This window comes from Eleutherodactylus coqui, chromosome 1, assembly GCF_035609145.1.
Source record: "Eleutherodactylus coqui strain aEleCoq1 chromosome 1, aEleCoq1.hap1, whole genome shotgun sequence".
Taxonomy (NCBI): Eukaryota; Metazoa; Chordata; class Amphibia; order Anura; family Eleutherodactylidae; genus Eleutherodactylus; species Eleutherodactylus coqui.
Window position 1 is genome coordinate 243,937,284 of NC_089837.1, and position 23,377 is coordinate 243,960,660.

The 23,377-nt window shown below is 41.5% G+C and overlaps 1 protein-coding gene across 1 annotated transcript in view; it reads left to right on the plus strand.

Annotated features, from left to right (window-relative positions):
- The first annotated feature begins 4,919 nt into the window (after positions 1-4,919).
- The window catches only part of NR2E1 (nuclear receptor subfamily 2 group E member 1), a 34,822-nt gene continuing 16,364 nt past the window's right edge, over positions 4,920-23,377 (plus strand). The window contains exons 1-4 of the mRNA XM_066580925.1: positions 4,920-4,962; positions 8,455-8,600; positions 20,843-20,930; positions 21,358-21,593. Coding sequence (XP_066437022.1) covers positions 4,920-4,962; positions 8,455-8,600; positions 20,843-20,930; positions 21,358-21,593 — 513 coding nt within the window. The remainder of the gene's footprint in view (positions 4,963-8,454; positions 8,601-20,842; positions 20,931-21,357; positions 21,594-23,377) is intronic.

Consider the following 23,377-nt stretch of genomic DNA (forward strand, 5'->3'; position numbering starts at 1 on the left):
TCAAAACAAAAGCATAATTTATTGTGGAGAACTGAACCTTTGAAGGGAGGCTCTAGTACCTCATTGTACCACTTCTAGCTTGGATAGAAGATGTGATACAGGTGGGCATGGAGGCATACAGGTTCCGTATGGTATCCTGTGGCATATTGGTCCAGACTTGCTGTAACTGAGCGTCTAGACTGTGCAAACTCATAGGCTGTCGGAGTTGGTGTCCCAAATGGTCCCATACATGTTCTATTGGCAATAAATCTGGTGACCGGGCAGCCACAGAAGTGTGGCAATGTTGTGGAGACATTCCTGTGACCCCCTTGTGTGTGCGGCCGAGCATTATCCTGCTGGAAAATGCTTCTTGGAAGCCGCCATGAGAGGAACACATGTGGCTGCAGGATTTCCTAAACATATAGCTGAGCTGTCATTGTCCCTCGTACCACTACTAGGAGTGACCAACTGTTGCATGCAATGGCACCCCAGACCGACACACCAGCAGTGGGGGCAGTGTGCCACTCTACAGCAAAGGGAGGATTAAGACACTCACCACTAGGTCTCCAGACACGAACACAGCCATTGTCAGTTCCCAAATTAAACCTGGATTAGTCGTTGAAGACAACCTAGTTCCACTCCATAGCAGTCCAGTTTTATTCATCATTGCACCACAGCAATTGTAGGTGATGGTGGGTGGATGTCAATGGCAGTACATGTAATGGGCACTATGAGACCAAATGTCCTTCAGCCAAGTACCTGGAAATGGTTCCAACAAACACAGGGGCCTGTAATGATGGTGCTAACTGTCTCTGGGTGGCGGACAATAAAACAGTTGGAGCTGCTCATGCTTTTCAGACAATCCTCTCTACTGGTGGTCTGCTGAGGGCGTGCTGGGCGTGGTTGCCTTGTATGTGTGCCCTCACGAATCCGCTAGTCCCAACACTTCCCAATAGTCTGGTCAGAATGGTCCAGGTGACGGGCAATTCATCAATATGCCCTTCCAGCTTCTCGCATTCCAATAATGCACCCCCTCTCAAACAGTGTTAACTGGGCAAAATCTCTCTGATTGTGTCATAGAGGCGTCTACTGGTCAACAAGCTTTACATAAACAGAAAAAGAGATCCACTACACACAAGTAGCCATTGAGAGCTATTTACAGGCCAAGGGTGGAACCACTTTTGAGGCCTCATGTGGCAAGACTGTTCATCTAATCACACCACAGCTCTAATCATTTGTATATCTGCCTGAGATGTAACTGCATGCCGAGTTTTGCAGCAAAACAACAAGTTTATATATACTGTATGTATGTATCTATAGAAAGTGAAGAACTACACATTAAGGACACCATGAGACTTCATTTCAGCGTATCTATCAGATGCTGGTAAGAGAGTACAAAAGGTATAATGCACAATCAGGGTGTGGGGTTATGGGTGGGCTTTAGTTTTATACAGAGTAAGGCCCCCTGTCCACGGCAGTTTATTCGCCGGCGGTAAACCGTCGGTGAATCACGCCGGTCGACGCTTCCCATAGCATTGCTATGGAAAGCGCCGACACCTGTCCACGAGCGGAGAATCATTGCGATTCTCCGCTCATGGCGGGCAATTCGCAGCATGCTGCGAATTGCCCCGATTCTCTTCGGTCAGCCTATCTATTAGATAGGGCTGACTGGCGGAGATTCGCCGGTGGCTCCTGCTCCCAGGCGGTGGCTCCTGCAGCGGAGCTTCGCCGCGGGATACCGCATCGCCCGTGGACAGCCGGCCTTATTATATGTCACCTTGTAAAAAGTTTTGAAAAGGTCACATGTGCATGAGACCAGCAGGTTGTAAGCTATAAATTTACACCAAAATCATTACACCTTCTGCAATTTAAAATTCAGCAAACTCCACAACTGTCATTGATATGAGATACATTTAACAGAAAACATACTCCAAAGACTGACACACATAAAAGAATGAACATGAAAATGCCAACATTTAAATATGTGTCTTCCCAGAAGCGTTTACCCATTTAGCAGCCCTAAATCTGTGGAACTATATCACTAAAACTTGATGTCGATACATTATTGTGAGATTTTGTGCAATTTGTATCTTGCATAAACAGTAAAAGGATACCTGGTATCTGTGTTGTATTGCTGGAAGATATATTTGATTCACCATGCAATCTTGTAATTAGTTTGTCGAGTGAAGTGTACCACATTCGCATTAGAAGTTCCACCTAATGATTCTTTGCAAAGCATCACTCAAAAGCTAGAATCACATATTTTAACGTTACATCCTTTTGATGAGCTATACAGTCATTTTAGCTGATATGACCCAGCTGCACCAGTCATACTGTTAAAGGGTTATCACTTACACAATATTTGAACATAAAAGACCAATCACAAGACACAGGACCACACCAGGACTATTTCAGCATGGGTGGTCCGTGTTTTTGGCAGTATTACTCTGTGTGCTCTGGTAAGGAAAGAGTTAAAACAGCATTCTAATGAGATCAACAAGCCCAGCAGCAACTGAACCTGTCTACAGGGTTTGTAATCATTTGCAAAGCTTACAGCCTATTAAGGGTGCTTTCACACGGTACGGAATTAGTGTGCCTGAGCATTTCTGCGTCACAATGTTATCCCTATGGGACTTGAATTCCGCAGTTGTTAAAATCTGCAGGTCTTTAATTGAAAACCACAAGATTTAATTTGGCAGAGGAAAAGCTTTCTTGCGGAATCAAGGATGTCTTACGGAATTGTTCTTGCGTATTAATAAAATACAGGGGATGTAATTCCACACCTAAAGTCTGTGGAAAAAAGGCAAGAAATTCCACAAGACGTTCCGTAGAATGCCTTCCACAGTTAAAAACTCAACAAAATCCGCATCTGTGCTGCGTCCTGCGGCTTCTTCCATCCCATGTGATAGCACACATACAGATGTTTCCTCAGATTACAACATGGCATCAACTGATAAATATATGTTGGTGCTATACAAATAAAGATTATTATTATAAATATACTTGGGAAATTAATATAAATATTCTCACTTCTGCGCTGTACATGTAGTTTCAAGGTACAGGGAATATTTATAATCAATGTTGTGAAGGCTATGTGTATGATTCCATTAGAGCATAGCCATCATTTCAGATGATCTTTCAGAATAAGCTTTTGTGTGTACATGAGGAATAAAACTATTTCTGGACATTACATGACTTTCCGCAGATTTTGTCTCTAGAGACCTAATCTCCAATTCTCAGTTCTCATTGAACTGGATGATGCATCCCATACACTGCATGTGGAGAAAACAGGCCTAACTCTCTATTAGAAGTACTATATAGGACATTATAGAAAATTACTGAACTTTATTAATATGTAGAGATGAGCGAGCACCCAAATGCTCGAGTCTGCGTTATGCGAGTCAAGCTTTTCGTAAAATTCAAGAGCTCTACTCGAGTAATGAACCCCATTGACTACAATGGGAGACTCGAGCATCTTTGGATGTGGGATGCCGGGAGCTGAGCTTTTTTTTTTTCCTAGGTTCGACTCTCTCTCTCTCTCTCTCTCTCTCTCTCTCTCTCTCTCTCTCCCCACCCCTGCCTGCCAGATAAAAAATTTGCCAATGACACGTGTTGTATCGTGACGGGGAGGAGCCAAAACAGGCGCGTCACAGCGGGGAGGAGCCAAAAACACGAGTAACAAGCACCATCGAGTACGCTAATACTCGAACGAGCATCAAGCTCGGCAGAGTATGTTTGCTCAACTCTAGTAATATGCATAGTGCACTTGGGGTAAAATAGAAGACTCAATATTTGCAGCAGCAGCCTCCCTGTGTCCCTCTTCACTCAGCTCCACTTCCTGCCCCTATCATCTCTTCATCGACGTCTATGGGCAGCATGTGTGTGTGTGTGTGTGTCTTTCTCCAGCGCCTCCCTTCTCCTCCCCACTCTATAGACTTTACTTGTCAGCATGTTATTTTATCTGTCAATGAGATGTTAGTCTGTCTTGTGTATATCATGATGGATTTTAGCAGATTTTCAGCTAAAGTCAGTGAACTGTTTAGGAGGAAGGGATGAGGAGGAAAGGAGCGTGCTACTGTAAGTGAAAAAATAAGCATTTTTTATCTGATAAGATACACTGTAAAGTTCATTATATTCTTCTGTACTATCGATACATGCAAAGTTTGTTAAAATGACTGTAACAATGTGAAAGGGTTATCCAGGGCCCAAAAATGCTTTCACACTTATTAACAATGCTCACCTCACTGACTCCCCACCACTCTGCTACTTCTTGGTCCACTGTTGGCCTTTACTTCTGGCTGCAGTGAGCCAGTGATTACATCACTAACAGCAGGAGCATGTGATTGTTGCAGCCAGGCTCATTTCAGCCAGCTCACATATCCATTGTTGGGACATTATCACTGCTGCACCTGGAAGTGAAGAGCAGCTAGGAGGTCACAGAGTAGGGTCTTGGGACCTCCCTTTAGGAACTTGAGAAACACTGTGAACAGCCATCAAGTAATATTATTAATTTCTCAGTAAGCGCTTGCTGCAGTAAAAAATGTGATCAAATGTTATTTCCCTGGTTTAAAAAGCCAGATCAGCTTCACTTATAGAGGTGGCTGTTGTTGTGAGGCCCCTTTAACAAATTTACTTTACTTTAAAAATTTTTTTTTTGCATAAATAATATTTATGTGCTTAAAAAAAGAGGAAAATGAAATAGAGTACCATATTGTACCAAATAGGACTGAAAATATGCTTACTTTGACACGCAAGGGTATTTCGATCTCTCCTCGAAAGTTATTTGTTTAACATAATGGGACTTATTTAGTATTGAAAATTTAATAGTTTTCTGGCGCAAATTCTACCAGAAAACTGTCATATATGCTTTGCGCCAAGTTTACTATGTGTTTTAGACACTTTCAGACACTTTTTTATGTTGCTTTGTAAAAAGTGCGGAAATGACTTACATTGCAGCAAATTGCACGCAAAACTTTGTAAATGGTAAGCACGAGCAGCACTCTTATATAGTCTCACAGTGAAGCAGGACTGGAAAAATGCACGCCACTACAGGGAATACGGATCCAAGGATTCCAGCCAGACACAGGAAAAAATAGTTCATGGCAGCATAAAGTGATGCAATAAAAATCAAAGCTTTATTTTACCTCCAGAGTAAGATCTCTTGATCGAAACGTTGCAGCTTTTACTCTGAAGGTAAAATAAAGCTTTGATTTTTATTGCATCACTTTATGCTGCCACGAACTATTTTTTCCTGCACGCAAAACTTTGGTGCCTAAAAGGTGGTCTAAACTTAGACTACACAGTCTTACACTTCAACAGATATATTATTGAACAGAGCCATTGTCATAGCACTGTCTAGCTTTTAGATAGTATTAGTAAATAAGCCCCAATAACCTTTTATTAGGCATTAAAATGTATCACATAAACAAAATAATTTTATTTCTCTTACTAAAAGTAATAACAATTTTTTTTCTCACTAAAGGCTTGTTCACATCAGCAGTAGGTGATTCCATTTTCCTGGTCTGTTCAGGGAGCAAGAAAATGGCACCCCCTGGCTGAACTGTTCCATTTTATTGAGGGAACAAAACGGCACCAAACAGCTCCCATTGACAATAATGGGGGTCTGTTCAATTTCCGGACAGTAGTCCGGCATTTTGCTGGAGTTTGCAGAACAAAATAGTGCAGCTTGCTGTGCTATTTCTTCCTATTTTCCTGTGGAAATCAGTGATGGAGGTTTCGAGCTGGAACTTTGATGCTGATGGGAATGAATCCTAACACTGTATCAGACTTTTTTCTTTTTAACTTTGGCACTGGCTTCTATTAGATTTAACATGTGCAAATGATCCAAACTGAATGGATAACTGATGGAATAATCAGTTTGCATCACTTTATTAACCAATGATGTAGTATACTGAGTTTGCTAAATCCTAAAACTAAACAGATCCTTACTGAACTGATTTATTTTTTAATCAGTTTACATTTCATAGAACTGATTAGGATCTTTTCCTTTATTCATTTTTTTCAACAAAACATGAGTCAACTAAAACAAGAACTAGTGTGAACATACTTGGTCTTAGTTGAATGGCTGACATAAAGTGAGAAACATAATGGCCATGTACTTAAAGTTTTACTAGGTAGTGTAACTTGTACCAAGTTCAAATATCCTTACCTTACATGTGGCAAAGTAACTGAAAACACTAAAACTGACCTTACTCAAAGTTTCCACTTAAATTGGCAGAGAATGTGGAGAAGAATGGTTAAGTCTCTAGACCAACTTGTGGCCGAAAAAAAGACATGTCCACCCAGTTCAGCCCATTACCTTCAATGTTAATCCAGAGGAAGGCAAAAAAATCCCAATGAGGTAGAAGCCAAAACTCCTTCCGTACTCCAATCTGGAAACTGGAATAATTCCTGGATCTACAATTCTTCTGAAATAATTAGTGATTATAACATATAATATTGTATCACTATAGGAAGACATCCAAGCCCTCTTAAACTCCTTTATCAAATTTGCCATCACCACGTCCTCAGGCAGAGAGTTCCAAGTTTCACTGCTCTTACAGGAAAGAACCCCCTTTTATCTTGGTGAAGAAACCTTCTTTTCACTAGACATCTCAAAATTAGATTATTTGTTCCATTGAGGGTAAATTTATGTTGGATTGTATGTTTCAAATAATTGTGTTAGTTATTAGGACCTTGATTTAGTCACAGAATAATGACACTTCCACATGATGAGAATATGACTCTACATGGCAGCTGTATACTCGTACTGTATTTTGAGCCAAGATGAAACTTGAGGTTATGTTGTATAAGGTTTTCTTGGTTTGTTCTAATGGGACGAGTCTTCAAAATATACAGCTCCCACACATAGCCATTTCAAGACCATCCAAAAGCAGCCTAATCCTGCCTGAGCCTACTGATCTTGTACCTAGGACATGAGTAAACATCATATCTTGCTAGCATTAAGTCAAAAGAACAGTTTCATGCATTCATGAATTCTATAGTCAAATTTTGGTTCCCAGGATTAAAGGAATGTTGCTGTATTTGCACTGAATTGGCTGTCCGTTGTCAAAGCCTCTGAGGCCAAAGCCATTATCATTGGGGGCATTCATACTGCAAAATGCAGTTATGTGAATCATCCAGGCAGTGGAGGTAGAGAATGACATCACACGGTCCTGTTGGTGGTATCTTCTATCTACATAATGCATAACTGCAATACAATTGTGTTTCTTTGTCAGTATTTAGAAATATTTACTACAGCTGCATATGAGTAAAGATCTAGGCTTCTATTCAATAAACACATCAGTCAGGCTAATAAACCGGTTCAACTGAGTCATGGATACACTTCATGTGGCTCCGCTGCTGATGCTTCCCCACTTCCCCCTGGTCTCTGCTCTTCCTGCTTCAGGTCTCCAGCAATGATGTGTTGGCATGACATGCCCACTGCAGCCAACTACTGGCTGCAGCGGTAACCTCCAAAGTGTCCACATGTAACAGTTACAGCCTGTGATTAGTTGCATGTCATGTTGAAACGTCCTCAGAGGAGGAAGACGGGAGACCAGAAGGGGACCAAAAAAAGTGTCAACACCGGAATAGCGGGCAAGTGGTAAGATGAATATTACTCCTTTTGTTACTTCACATGCTATAAGCTGTTTCTTGAAAATTTCATGGGGTTGGACAATTCCTTTAACAATTAAGCACAACATGTAAGGTTGCTCTTACATCTGCATTGGAGGTTCCATTTTCCTGCTCCTGTATGGGAACAGGAGAGGGGAATCCCCTGGCCAAATGGAACCAAGCAGCACCAAATGGACCCCATTGGCTACAATGGGGTCTGTTTTGTTTTTGCTCAGCTATCCGTCATTTTACTGGACAATAAAATGCTGCATGCAGCACTTTTTCTTCTAATATCTCGTGATGGAATTATTTTTATGATTTGTAATAGTTTGAAGTAAAAAGTAGTTAAGGGGTATCATAAGAAAACTTGTAATAGGGCCTCCACCTCACCATAATCAACAGCAAATCACATCTGGTTCTGGTTGTTATTGGCTATATTCTCTGGCTCTCTCTCTCTAAGTTCTGGGAGTGCATTACATTATGTTCCACTCAGCTTCCCTGGTCATTCAATCTTGTTCCCCTTTTCGCAGCCATATAAATACCTGATTCTTGAATAATTGTGTAAAGAATATATATTTCAGCTTAAATCTACTTTTACCCCATTGTCAATGACACATAACAGCTAATGAGGTGACAATGCAGACCTATGAAGACATTATTAAAGGAAGCACATTATATCATCACCACCCAAAACTGTCCTTCATTACAACAAATCTGTACAAATCAACTAGCAGACACAGAGGTGGCTCATGGTTGACCAGAACGCTATGAAGAATGTGCAAGTCATCTATTAAAACTTAAAATAAAAAAAAGTGGTGGTACTCATATCAATTAATTATTTGATTGCTTCTATTACAGGCCGGATCTTGGATATTCCTTGTAAAGTATGTGGAGATCGTAGTTCGGGTAAACACTACGGAGTTTATGCTTGTGATGGATGTTCAGGATTCTTCAAAAGAAGCATTCGGAGGAACAGGACTTATGTGTGCAAATCAGGAAATCAAGTTAGTATTGCTAGACATGTGTGGATGTACTGAGTAATATAAATAATGGTTATCATATGTTGTACTACATTGCATTGTTTTAACTACACACCCAAGAGGAATGTATTGAAACAAGGAACTTTAGTCTTACGGCTCACACCCACTTGCATTTTTTTAACGATATCGCAGCGTTTTTTTAACTCAACTGTCAATGGGGCTTTCTAGTGTTAAAAACGCATTGCAGGTTTGTGCTTTCGATTTTTGTGCGATGCGTTTTTAACATTAGAAAGTCTCATTGGCAATCACGTAAAAAAACCGCAGCGATATCGCAGAGTTAAAAGTGTAAGTGGGTGAGAGCCTTTATTGATTTATCAGCTTTCTGATATATACTGCGTAAGATCAAACAAAATAGAAGTACATCGGTACTTCCCAGGTACATTTTTTAAAGCCACCTCCCCCTGTGAGGGGTTATTGCAGCAGACTGTTGTGCTAAAAGTTCCAATAAACATAAAAAGGTAGACAGATAAATAGATATTAAGGAACTAACTTCATTTTTATGCAGTCAGCCTTCTAGCTTTGGTTGTTACTAAGCAGCAGTAGTCTTGTAGAATTTCTGCTTAAGACTGAGGTCAGACGAGTGTTATTTTTGCGCATGAATAGGCGTGCAAAAAGACTTTGTCTATTAGAACCAATGCTTTCCTATGAAAGTGGTCACATGTACGTGTTTTGGAGGCACAAAATACTCGCACTTGTAAAAGATAGGACAGCATGGCAATAATGTGCACCTCTAAGGTCGTGCTGAGAGGAGAGATAGGACCTGTCCTATCTTTGGCGCGTGCTTTTCAGAGACTTCTAAGTCTGCGATCACATGGGGCGGAATTTTAGCGGAATGGCCGCATAGAAAAACCACGAGATTTCCATGGGAATAGTGGGCATTCCCACATAGAGAGGAGAGAAGCTGCTGCACAAACGAGAAAAGAATTGAGATGCTGCGGAATTGCAATTCCGCCCCGTGTAAACCCAGCCTAAGGCCTCGGTCACACGGGCTTTTTTTCCCGCAATCTGCGGATGCATTAACGGATGCACATCCGCAAATTGCGTGACCGGGGCCGACGATTTGCTGAAAAAGCTGCACCTAGCAGCGTTTTCAGTGAAAGGGCCCCGATCAAAGGAGCGCTGCCCGCTGTCCTCTGCCACAGCTGTGGCACAGCTGTGGCAGAGGAGAACGATGTTCGCCCATTAAATTCAATGGAGCCGGCAATACAGCCGGCTCCATTGAAAGCAATGGGCTGCCGGCAAGCGCTGGATGAATTTTTGGGGAAGGGCTTTAAATATAAGCCCCTTCCTGAAAAGCATCCTGCAAATGTGTAAAAATAAAAAAAATGTATACTCACCTTTTTCCTGCAGCCGGAGTTCAGCTGTGTCTGGCCGGCAGTTCTCCTGAACTGCTCTGTGTAGTATTCAGCTGTCATTCAATAGCTGAGAGCTGCCTCTGATTGGTCCCTACGCTCAGCCAATCGGAGGCAGCACTCACCCATTCATGAATTCATGAATGGGTGAGTGAGAGCTTTCTCTGATTGGTGAGGGCTGTGAGCAATCAGAGGCAGCTCATTCAGCAGGCGAGGATTTTAAATCCCCGCCTGCTGAATACTACACAGAGCAGTTCAGGAGAACTGCCGGCTGTACGCAGCTGAACTCCGGCTGCTTGAAAAAGGTGAGTATACATTTTTTTTTTTTTTACACATGTGCAGGATGCTTTTCAGGGAAGGGCTTATATTTTAAGCCCTTCCCCAAAAATTTATCCAGCGCTTGCCGTCAGCCCATTGCTTTCAATGGAGCCGGCTGTATTGTCGGCTCCATTGAATTCAATGGGCGAACATCGTTCTTCTCTGCCACAGCTGTGGCAGAGGAGAACGATCTTCAGTATATGTTCTCAATGGGGTCGGCGCTGCTGCTGCTGGCCACATTAAGTGCATATATAGAACACAACGATTCGCAGAACACAGATAGGTGCGTTCTGCGAATCGTTGTGTCCTATAATTTATCGCACATCCGCATAAAAAGCGGACATGTGCCTGCTCTCATTGGGATACATGTGGTCTATAGATCTGCAGATCGCAAGCGCGTCTGCAGATCGGACCAAAAAACGCCCCTGTGACCGAGCCCTCAGGGAGCTGGAAAACACACACCTCCAATTGTGTGAACGGGCTACTTCAAATAGCTGGAATTCACCCGGTCACACAATTTTTTACACACGCGAGGAGCAATCTTTTTGCGCGCCTATTCATGTGCAGAAAAAACGCTCGTCTGACCGAGGCTTAAAGGGGATGTATGAGCAAAAATGACCTATTCTATAACTCGGGTTTTTATGCTAAACATATTTTTAAAGAATTTTTGGTGTTTTTTTTTTATTTTTTATGTCATAGTTTATATTTAAAAAAATCCTAATATCCTACAGTTTGACATGTCCTATTCTGTAGAGAAGATATTTCAGCAACTTATTATCACCATTACAATGAAAGGTAATGCCTATATATAGATAGTATATGATCCATAATTTACAGTAGGTGATGTACACAGTTTATCTACTCCTCCTCACTGCACAGCGACATCTGCACACGTCTCAGGGCACATCCACGATATTCCCTGATAGAAGTCAGTGGGTCAGATCCATGATTATCATGTGAATGGTCCATGAGTTCTGCTGTAAAGTATCTATAAATGCTGTGAATAGGGATTATCCATTTGTAAACTATTGATGCCCTATCCTCAGGACAGGTCATCAATAATAGTTCAGCAAAGGTCTGCCACCTAGGAATTCGGCTGATTAACTGTTCATTGGGCCAGTGTATTCTTGTTTTTAGCTGATTTCTTCAGGAAGCAGACAGTTCCATTCCCACTGTAGTGATCAGACTTGGCATTGTAGGTCAAATTCTCATTCATATCAATGAGAACTTGGCCTGCAATGCCAAGCCTGGCCACTGCATAACAACAGTGATGTCTGCTTCCCGCCGAGCAAACAGCTGGTTGGCAGGGGTCCCAGGTGAGGAACACCCGCTGATCTACTATTGATGACCTGCACTGAGGATAGGCCATTAATAGACAACCCCTTTAACTGTAGCAAAAGCAAGATGGCAGCATCCACAGTTATGTACAAATAATAGAATAAAAAATGTTTCACTCTCTAATTTAAATTAGTTTAAAAAAAAATATAGCCTTAAGGGCATTAACAAGGCAATCATCATCCATACACATCATAATCCTTTGCACATATAGCTTACTGAATAACATGGTGTTTGCAGGAATCTGTAGTTCACATCATGGCATGTAGCTAGGTTAGGACTATGGGTGGGCATATGCCCCAGCTGCTGTATTCCACTGGCACAAACAAATCACTCACCCTCAGTCAGGGGACTTAGACTGAGAGCTGGGGCAGTACATTTGATCTTTATTCCAAGGAAACTAAAGCCTAGCTACAACTTACTCTAAATGTTTGTGATGCAAAATGGGTAGAGATCTAGACTAAAGCTCTTTACGGAAACGTCCAAACTGGATATATTTTAAGCATCTTAAAAATTTCATGGGGTTGGACAACTCCTTTAGCAGTTGAACACAACATGTGAGACAGCTTTTACATCTGCGTTGGGGTTTCGGGTTCCTGCTCTGTTATGGGAGCAGGAAAAGAGAATCCCCTGGCTGAACAGTTCCGTCATAGGAAAGCTGGAAATCCACAAAAAATTTGTGGCAAAATCCATTTATGTTGCATGCTAATTTGCTGTGGATGTTGTTACGGATTTCACTCTATTCATTTGAGGAGATAACATTTGCAGTGAAAAATGGCAGCATGAATTGACATGTTGCTGACTTAAAATCTGCACCACAGGTCTATTCACGCTGTGGATGTTTTCCGCGGCTCGTGGATGAGATTTCTTAAAATGTCATCCACATTGCTTATAGTGTAACATGCTGTTTTTTTCTGCAGGAAAATCCATGCTGGAAAATACACCGTGACTACACTATGTGTGAACATACCCTAAACGATCTCTGTGCTGCGGTTATCAATAGTATCTCCCCGCTCGTCCCTAAAGATTCGGGGGCCGGCGCGGGTGACAGGTGAGTTGCGACGGGGAGCGGGGGGGAGAGAGGGAGAGAGAGATCTCCCCTCCGTTCCTCCCCGCTCTCCCCTGCCGCTCCCCCCCCCCGCCGCCGGCCCCGAATCTTTGGAGACGAGCGGGGAGGTACTCGGCTAAGGCACTACTCGCTCGAGTAACGTGCCTTAGCAAGTATACTCGCTCATCTCTAGTCATCACCTTTGAGCCCCATAAACTCTGGGGAGGTATCATTCATACTCATCATGTGCCCCATTCCAACGTTGTGTCCCTGCATAATCAGCAGCTTGACTTTTTCTGCACACATCCCCCATAGAGATGAATGGGAAATTCGCACGCAAAAAGAGTCAAACTATTGGAACATGCTGACTTCGTGGGGACACAGCACTTGAACATGGCAACCGTTATAAATGTATGTAACATTTGTGATTTGGGCCTCCAAATAAAATGATCTCCATAAAATGTTTAAAAGCAAATTTAACAGTAAACCAAAACTCTTTCATAATGTATTTCATCTTGAACTGTGTAGAAACTTTTTTTTTAAATTCTTTAGGTAAAACATTTTGATATCACTTACTTATTTCATCTAAGCTACTTTTAGAGTTTTACATGGCATACCAAAAATATAGCTTATCACAGCATTCACAGAGGCCGTATAAGCAGATTGTAGTTTCACCACTCACATATAATAACTATAGAAGACATAAAGCTAATGCTCAGAAAACAATGAATGCAAAAAGAAATGTGTTCTTGCCTTTTGTATATCTCAAGAGATGTTAAGAAATGACCTCACTGTATTGTTCTTCTGCTTAATGCTATAAGCTATGTGATACATATACTGGGAACTGCGTGTTTTGCTTAGCTGTAAATCTGATATGTTTTACTCGTGTTTCACGGATACTGAATGTAGTAAAAAAAAAAAAAAGAATGAAAAACAGCATGATATGATTGTCAACTATTTATTTCCACAAGTGGCTACATAATAGGACTAGCGGACTGACACTACGAGTACTATAATGAGTTATTTAGACACCTTGTTCTATAACTTTTAGGTCTACACACATCTTCAGACGCATACTACCTAGGTGCATAGATATAGTGACCTGTAGGATAGGTAGGTTTAAGCATTTTGAATGTTTCCAGGGTTGTATTTTCCCCTGTTTAGGTCTAGGTTCATGTTTTGACTGTTTATTTATCTTCAAGAAATAAAATTCAGGGAAGACATACTAAGTTAGAGATGAGCGAGCACCCAAGTGCTCGGGTCCGCGTTATTCGAGTCAAGCTTTTCGTAAAATTCGAGAGCTCTACTTGAGTAACGAACCCCATTGACTACAATGGGAGACTCAAGCATTTTTGTATGTGGAACGCCGGGTCCCAAGCTTTTTTTTTTCTTGGTTCGTGTGTTCTCTCTCTCTCTCTCTCTCTCTCTCTCTCTCCCCTCCTGCCTGCCAGCCAAAAAATTTGCCATTGACGCGTGCTGCGGCACGGTGGGGAGGGGCCAAAACAGGTACGTGACAGTGGGGAGGAGCCAAAAATGGGGCGGGGTCGAACATGGCGTGATGCTCGTTTGAGTAACGAGCACCATCGAGTACGGTAATACTCGAACGATCATCAAGCTCGGCAGAGTACGTTCGCTCAACTCTAATACTAAGCATAATTCCTGATGCCCATAGGCATATAATGGTTTTCTACAACCTCCAAGTTTTACAGAATCCTAGCACTGCACTTTTAGATCTCTTTAGGAAGAGACACTTCTATAATATGGCATTAGATGGAGCACCACACTGCACCAAACAGGGGGCCTACAAGGACTGGGTAGCACTTCTTGAATATAATATAATTCTTCACTGACCATGAGTAATTATAGCAATGAGACATATTAGTATGCCTAAAGGACCATATCTTCTGGACTTCAACTCCACAGTCCATATCATACTGTGGTATCTAGAGCACCTATAAAGTGACACAAAGCAGTATTACAGACTATGGATCAACTCTATTAGATTAGTGAGATGGTTTTGGTTTGAGGTTCATTTAAGCTATGGATTGGACTCATCTTGAAGGTCACAGTGGACTGAGCATCCATGTATAATTCAGTGGAGTTGCGGGATTAGTCTTAAGTGAACCAAAACAGTCAAACATTGTTTTAAGTCAAACTTTGGCAAAAGTTTGGATCTGCGTGATCCTGAACCTTGGACAATATAGCTTGGGTGAACAAACTAAAATTTTTCTTTATCTTAATTGAGGAGAATCTTCCTTTCTAAGTTTTTCATAAAATGTGCCTTAAAAACAGCACAAAAATACTTAGATAACGCTCTTAGATGACCTAAGAGCGTTATACACATCTTTTATGGCTCTTAAACAGTGTCATACAGCCGTTTAGAATTATTGGTAAAGTTGCGGTTCCATTCAAACTAATTCGGACTGAACCAAACTTTTTGCTGAAATTTGGCAAATAGCCCAAACCAAACTTTTCAAAAGTTCGCTCATCACCATATAGGATATATAAAATTGGATATTTATGGAAGAGTTCCTATTATCTTGTTTCCTCACTGGTTATTTCTCAATATCTTGAAAGGGCCACACTAGTGATTTTTTAGCTATAAGTAAGCTAGTGTTATCTTGGTTATTTATTTATTTCTGTCTGAAACTTCCAGCCTGTTTTTCCTCAGATGGTCATATAATTTCAATTCTGGCCAGCTCACATCTCCTTTGTGTAATTGGTTAATTCTTTAGTCAGATTCTCAGTCTGTGATGCTATTACATTGATCTACCACATAAACTGCTTACAGTTAATCATACAGGCAATCATACTTACTGATGATGATCACATGGCTCATTTCACACAGTTATAATAGAGGAGATCACAGCTCATCCTCCTGATGTTATACATATGGTCTCTAGTTTATCTAGGTGAACACATAAGGAATTGATAATTAAGCTCTCCCCCCAGCAAGCATGGTATAGTCTCAGCTAATGCTATGCTAATGCATTATGGGATTGATGTGAAACTGAAAGCCTGTCTGAGGGTAGAAGAAAATGTCAGGTTTTTTTTTCTACAGAAACAGTTATATTTTTCCATGGTTGTTGTGCGGTGTTAAAGCTATCAACCCTTAATACCAAAAGTAGAGAATATAGTAGAAAGGCTATAATAATAGAGGTATGGTGAAAGACTCAGTGAATTGTTCTTAAAGGTGATGGAAACCTTTGTGCATGAAATATCAATACACATGTATTGTACTAAGTCCCTGCAAAAAAAAAAGATTCACTCCTTTGTTTTTTGCTCTGCATTTTCATTCTCATGCACTTAAAACGCCTTATACATCCCAGCACTCATGAGCACAAGCTCAGATTCCCTCTCCTCTGTCAGACACTTTGTAGACACACCTACTCAATAATACTATACAAGGTACTGGTGTATCTTGTCCCCACCAGAACTAGGTGAGACATGGATTGGCCTGACTCAGTCACAGAGAAGGTGCTAGTGACGCTCCCAGCAGTGCATTTGCTGATGCTGGAATGGCCCCAGCACTGCATTGACAGGCTCCCCATCATTCTGCAATGCTGACCCTGCTGGTAATTTTCTCAGCGGTGTAACGTTATCTCTCCTGCACCCTCCTGTAAGTTTCTTCCTGGTGCCTGCACTAACTTTCCCAGATGGACACCCATCATTTCCCCTCCGAGCTTCTGTCAATTAACCCATCGCTGTCCCTTGTGCCATTGTGGCTTCTGTGCGTTCAGGCTCCCCGCTGCTGCTGCTCCACTCCTCTTGCAGCGCTACTTACCACGGCGGTAGTCTCACCCTCACCCACTCTCACTCTCTGCGATGAGCAAACTTGTCATGGAGCACATCAACTACAACCTGAGGCGACTAACACCCCATGATACTGATCATTCACTGTCTGCTGGGGGAACACAAGGCAAATTGAGCTTCAACACTACTGGGGGTGAGAAGCAAGACAAGCGACAATGCAAAACCATCAGGGACATGATCTGCTGACAGCTGGGGGAATGATATTCCCCACTAATGGGTTACATAGCTGGAGCCAGCACAAGACATGCTTAGGGAAGCAGCCAATCCATTGATGGGTGCGTCACCAGCACCTTCCCTGTCAGTGAGCCAGGCCAACCCATGTCTCCACCCCTAGTTCCGGTGGAGACAAGATACACCAGTACCACTATACAATGCTGCCTCTGGTTTTACTCTTTCCTAGTGAGAGATAGTTTGGTGGTGGTAGTGCAACAGATAAGCATAATGTAGTTGATCAGAGTATAGAGCTATCTCTAGATGAAATGACAGATGGTGTGAGATGAGCTTCACAAAAAATACATCCTAATTGTACTATGATCTGGATGGTAAGTTGAGCATAGCAAAACAGTACTAAAAGGTGCAGGATGGTAGGGCATGGAAGCTAGTGAGATGATAAATATCTTCCCACATCTCCCAATATTGTCATATAGCACTCTGTAATAAGGTTTCTTCCTTCAGACATATTACAATTTTTTATCCTCTTTTACTACTTGGAGTGACTGCAATAAACAATGACCTATAAGCTTTTCATAGACTTCACTTCCCTGTGTGGAGGACTCATATGAACTTACAAATGCCTATGTGCTGATTTCCTCCTGTTACTCCAGAAAGCCCCTGTGTGGCCATGTCTCACAAATGCCCTGTTGTGTAATGTTCCCCACTCACAACTACTCCTTCACAGACAGGATAGCAAGCTAGGGGAGGGCCTGAGAATCTGCCCTCAGTTTACTCTCATTTAAGGATTAGGGAAATCTGTCAGTCCTCCAGTCTGCAGTGCCTTGGAAAATAATACAAGCATAGAAACCAAGCAATAAGACATTTTTAATGAAAACCAATTACAAAAAGTCTTCATTTCCAAAGACACATTGATTAAAGAAAAAAAGGAGTGCAAAGGTATAAATAGCCTTTAAGTCTTTAAACAACGAATATTCTCAGAAATATTTTAAGGCTTAAAGCGATCCATTGGGCCTGGGAAACAAAGATGGCTGAACCACTTCTCTGACTATCTGATGCACACCATGCATAGCATGTCTTGATAGTCCAAGACACTAAATGCTGCTCCTACTGGCCAATACTGCTCACATTGGCAACACTGGTCAATCAAAGCAGGTGTAGTGTCTTAAACTAATGATGTATACTAGTGCACAGTGTGCATCAGGCAGTACAAAAAGCTGATGTGGCCATTTTTGTTTCTCCAGGCCTAGACAGTCACTTTAAGGCCTCGGTCACACGGGCGATTTTTCCTGCGATTTGCGCATGCGATCTGCGATCTTTTAGAACCATTGCTTTGCAATGGTATCGGACACATGGGCACTTTTTATGCATTTGTCCGATAAATTATAGGACACAAGAAATCTGCGATTCCTTGTGTTCTCTACATGCGCTCAATGGGGCCGGCGGCAGCAGCGCCGACCCCATTGAGAACATATACTACACAAATCATTCTCCTCTGTAACAGCTGTGGCAGAGAAGAATGATGTTTGCCCATTGAATTCAATGGAGTCGGCAATGGGCTGCCGGCGAGCGCAGGATGAATTTTCGGGAAAGGCTTAAAAATATAAGCCCTTCCCTGAAAATCATCCAAAAATGTGTAAAAATTAAAAAAAAATCTATACTCACCTTGTCCCTGCAGACGGAGTTCAGCCGCGGCCGGCCGGCAGTTCTCCTGAACTGCTCTGAGTAGTATTCAGCAGGCAGGGATTTAAAATCCTCGCCTGCTGAATGGGCTGCCTCTGATTGGTCACAGCCCTCACCAGTCAGAGGCAGCTCTCACTCACCCATTCATGAATTCTAGAATGGGTTAGTGAGTGCTGCCTCTGATTGGCTCAGTGCAGGGACCAATCAGGGGCAGCTCTCAGCTGTCATTCAATAGCTGTCACTACATAGTCTCTTTACATAGTACACAGTGGACCACTTGATACAAGCAATATCCTGCACAAATGCTGAAATAGAAACAACTATAAAAAACTGTCTTCGATCTTTTTTCTTTTTGAACATTATTTTTTTATTGAAAGCAAGATTGAAGGGTTCACATTACAATTAAACTGACACGTTTCATATAACATACAATTAAGTATACAGATCAGCTTGGTTTTTGACAATTGTTTTTGTACATAAAACGAGTTTAACTAGGTAAAGGGATACCTCCTTTCCTTACCAGAGATTTTTTTTTACTATTATATTACTACATTCTGAACGATGCTTATCAGACCTGTATCCGATCATCAATTTCAAAAGCGAATGCTAGAAGATAGAAAACATGAAACACCTGTAATCCTTGTCTATATGCACATCATCACCAGCATTTGAGTGGTAGTGATGTTTTCTAGTTTACTGACTTTTCACTTTCTAAGGCGAAGATCTTTTTGTATAATATAAAAATGTATGCAAATTGCTCTATGAAATACTGTATAAAACTCAATGATTGATAAGTAGCACAGTACTTCTTCCTTAGGCCTTAGTCAGACGGGCGTTTTTTCACGCGATTTGCGGATCGCATGACGGATGCGCATCCGCAAATCGCGTGACCGGTGCGCGCAAGTCGCCCGCAAATCGCCCGCAAATCTGCTCCTAGCCGCGTTTCATTAGAAACGGGCCGGAGCTGTCCAGCGCATTGCATTGAATGGAGACGGCAATAGAGCCGCCTCAATTTAAAGCAATGCGCTGCGGGCGAGCCCGGGATGAATTGTCGGTAAGGGCTTAAATATATAAGCCCTTCCCTGCAATTCATCCTAAAATGTGTTAAAATAAAAAAAAATTGTATACTCACCTTCTCCCGGCAGCCGGAGCTCCGTGCGGCCGTCCTGCAGTGGGTGGGAAGGGGGTGTGAGTCAGACCTGCCCCCTGATTGGCTCAGCGCTGAGCCAATCAGAGGCATGCCTCACTCACACCCATTCATGAATTCATGAATGGATGTGAGTCAGACCTGCCCCTGATTGGCTCAGCGCTGAGAGGCAGCAGTCACTCACCCATTCATGAATTCATGAATGGGTGTGTGAGTGAAACCGGCCTCTGATTGGTCAGGGCTGTGACCAATCAGAGGCAGATCATTCAGCAGGCGGGGATTTTAAAGCCCCGCCGGCTGAATAGTGCCGAGAAGCAGTTCAGGAGAACTGACAGCGGCCGCGGCTGGACTCCGGCTGCAGCGGAAAGGTGAGTATACAATTTTTTTTTATTTTAACACATTTTAGGATGAATTGCAGGGAAGGGCTTATATATTTAACCCCTTCCTGACAATTCACCCCGCGCACGCCGGCAGCCCATTGCTTTCAATGGAGCGGCTGTATTGCCGCTCCATTGAATTCAATGGGCAAACATCGTTCTTCTCTGCCACAGCTGTTACAGCTGTGGCAGAGAAGAATGATTTGTCTTCTATATGTTCTCAATGGGGTCGGCGCTTATAGAGAAGAGAACAGGAATCGCAGATAGGTGCGATCTGCGATTTTTTGTTCTATAATTTATCGGACGAGCGCATAAAAAGCGCTCATGTGTCCGATACCATTGCAAAGCAATGGTTTTATAAAATCGCCGGACGCATGTGCATGCGCAAATCGCGGCTAAAAACCCCTGTCTGACTAAGGCCTTAAAGAGTGATTTTATTCACGCTGCTCTACTGATATGACAAATAGATGCTGCAGTATATTTTATTATCCTTGTTAATATTGACCTTGCTTATAATACCCACTGTTGCCCCAAAGCAGTAATAATTGTGTCAACTGCCAGGTCTCTTTCTTAGCTTTGTTTCACTCTTAGTTAACGGTAAAATTTCTATCCAATGTGCTCATTTTCCATAGTAGCAATTCTGGTGTGTATACAACATCAACAAAATTCTTTGAAATGACCAACCACATTTTAATTGAAAAAAAGATCTTTTGAGGTCGTGGCTTTCACAAAAAAGATGGCCACTATATATGACATATAGTGGAACTAACAATCTATATCAGGAAATCTGGTCTAAAGGTTGGTCTTCTAAAAGAGGTGGCCTTTTAGAAAGGTTTCCCTGTAGGTATTTTAAGATATTTTAAGATCTTGACTGAAATGTTAACATTTGTATTTGTCAAAATTTAACTGAAAATCTACGGTTTTCCACAATACACAAACTTAATCTTTTTTGCTCTGTACAGGGTGGGTGTCCAGTGGACAAGACACATAGAAATCAATGTCGAGCATGTCGCCTCAAGAAGTGTTTAGAAGTCAACATGAATAAAGATGGTAATTAAAATACTCACTAAACGTCTGGTTCCCATTAATAGGAAACGTGATCATTTCTGGCCTAAATATACAATCATCTATTGTCGCTCATATTACAAAAAGAAAAAAATCCAATTATAAGATTTTCTTAGCAATCAGCGAGACAGTCACTGGTATCTTTTTACATAAGCAAAATCAAAAGCATTATGCTTAAGAACAGAAGCCTACATTAAAATGATTGACATAGCTCTGGTAAAATATAGATTAATACCGTTATTTAGAAAAAAGGAAATCATAAGGAAGAAATGTTCTCTCAAGGACACAGTATGAGGGAAGATTTTCATGATTTTAACCTTTTAATGAACTGAAGTATCTAAGAGCCTGCTCTTTGCATCAATTTACCAAATGAGTTTGATTAGTACTAAGATGATTACTGGATTGATTTCAGCCGTTCAACATGAAAGAGGACCGAGAACATCCACCATAAGAAAGCAAGTGGCTCTGTATTTCAGAGGACATAAGGATGTCAACGGAACCACTCCTCACTTTCCATCAGCAGCTTTGCCAACTCCTACCTTTTTCACTACTGTTAGCCAACTGGAGCCTCATAACCTAGAGTTAGCGGCTGTATCAACCACCCCTGAAAGACAGACATTAATTGGATTAGCTCAACCAACCCCAAAGGTAAGCTTTATATCATGGATCATAGTAGGATCCTACGTTAAACCTTTGCAATTGTCCTAGTACTCAGTACATCCAATCCTTTGATATTTGTTTACTAATAGTGTAAATTACTGGGCTTTACCTTCTATAAACTATTCTGACATAACTTTTCATCTTTTTATTGTATTGTTAAAGTGCTTGTCCAGGATACGAAAAACACAGCTACTTTTTACCAGAAGCAGTTCCACACCTGCCCATTGGTTATATATGGTAATACATTTCAGTTCCATTGAAATGAAAAGGACTGAGCTGCATACCACATAAAATATGTGTCCAGGTGTGGCAGTGTTTTTGAAAGAATTCAACCAGTCTTGAGTCATAGCCTTCCATTTTGTGTATACAGCTCCTATGCAGACCTATTGGTTTCCATGGTTGTAGACTACACTGTGTACATAATTGTTTTACAATGTCATGCTCAAAGTGAATATTTTAATTTCAACAATAGTATGTGTTGAACACGTTCAGATTGCAACAAAGTAATATGAAAAAGAAACTATTGTTAGTGAATAAATTAAGCAGTTTAATTAACTTTAAAAATGTTATACTGCAATATACAAGTAGTTTAGAACACTAAAAGGAAAGCTCTTTAAATAATTTATAGCTATTCAACATTGTATATTTGACAGTTTTAGTCCCAAAAATATACAGTTATAAGAAAAATGAGGTACGCCCTATTTTAATTCTATGGTCTTACATATCAGGACATAACAAAAAACAGCTAGTCCTAGAAGGACAAAACTAAACCAAAATGCAGCAGCAGTGTGAAAAAAATAAGTATACCCTTAGGCTGGATTCACACGAGGCGGGATTGCTGTGGAATTTTCGTGCAGACTTTCTGCACGGAAATTCTATTCACAATTTATATCCTGGGATAAAGCAGCAAAGTGGACGAGATTCGCAAAAATCTCTTCCACACGCTGCAGAGAAGCCGTTGTGGCCAAGCTGCGCTAAAACTGACATGCCATGCGGAATTCAAAGCCGTGGAATGTCAATAATATCGCCGTCTCTGTTGCGGTCTCTCTCCTCTCTATTGGGAGAGACTGCCGCAGTGGAATGCAGGTGGCAAAGACACTACAAAACCTGCAAGTAACATTGCGAGTTTTGCATTTCTGTCACTGAAATCTCGCAGTATTTCTGTGTGGTCATTCCGCAAAATTTCCGCCAGATTTATGCCCCATGTGAACCCAGCCTTACTGCATCCATAGCAATTAAAAGGTTAAGCAACACACAGGTGCTCCTAATCAAATGCTCTTGATTAATTGATCAGCAGCAACTGTTCCCACCTCTATAAATGCAGACATTTTGGCAATTTGCTGGTCTGGAGCACTCAAGCATTTGTTAACATAATTCCAAAGAGGAAATACATCAGCAATGATCCCAGAGAAACAATTTTTAAGAAGTATATCAAGGTTTTCCTGCACCTGGGGCAAAGATTGAGATTGGCGCCCGGCCACTTATACAGTTTACTGTGCCCCTCCCCACCTTAATGACCAACTCAATTTTTCAAATTTGTTTCATCAATGCATTCCTAGAGTCATAACTTTTTAATTTATCCACATAGCTGCCTGAGGGCCTGTTTTTTGGAGGAAACGTTTTATCTTTTTGGGGTATATCTAATATATTGTATAATTTTGGGGGGATTGGGGGAAAAAAAGACATTCCACCATTGTTTTTTGGATTTCATTTTTTCCACGTGCAGCATGCAGAATAAATAATGGGAGAATATTATTCTCTGGGTGAGCATA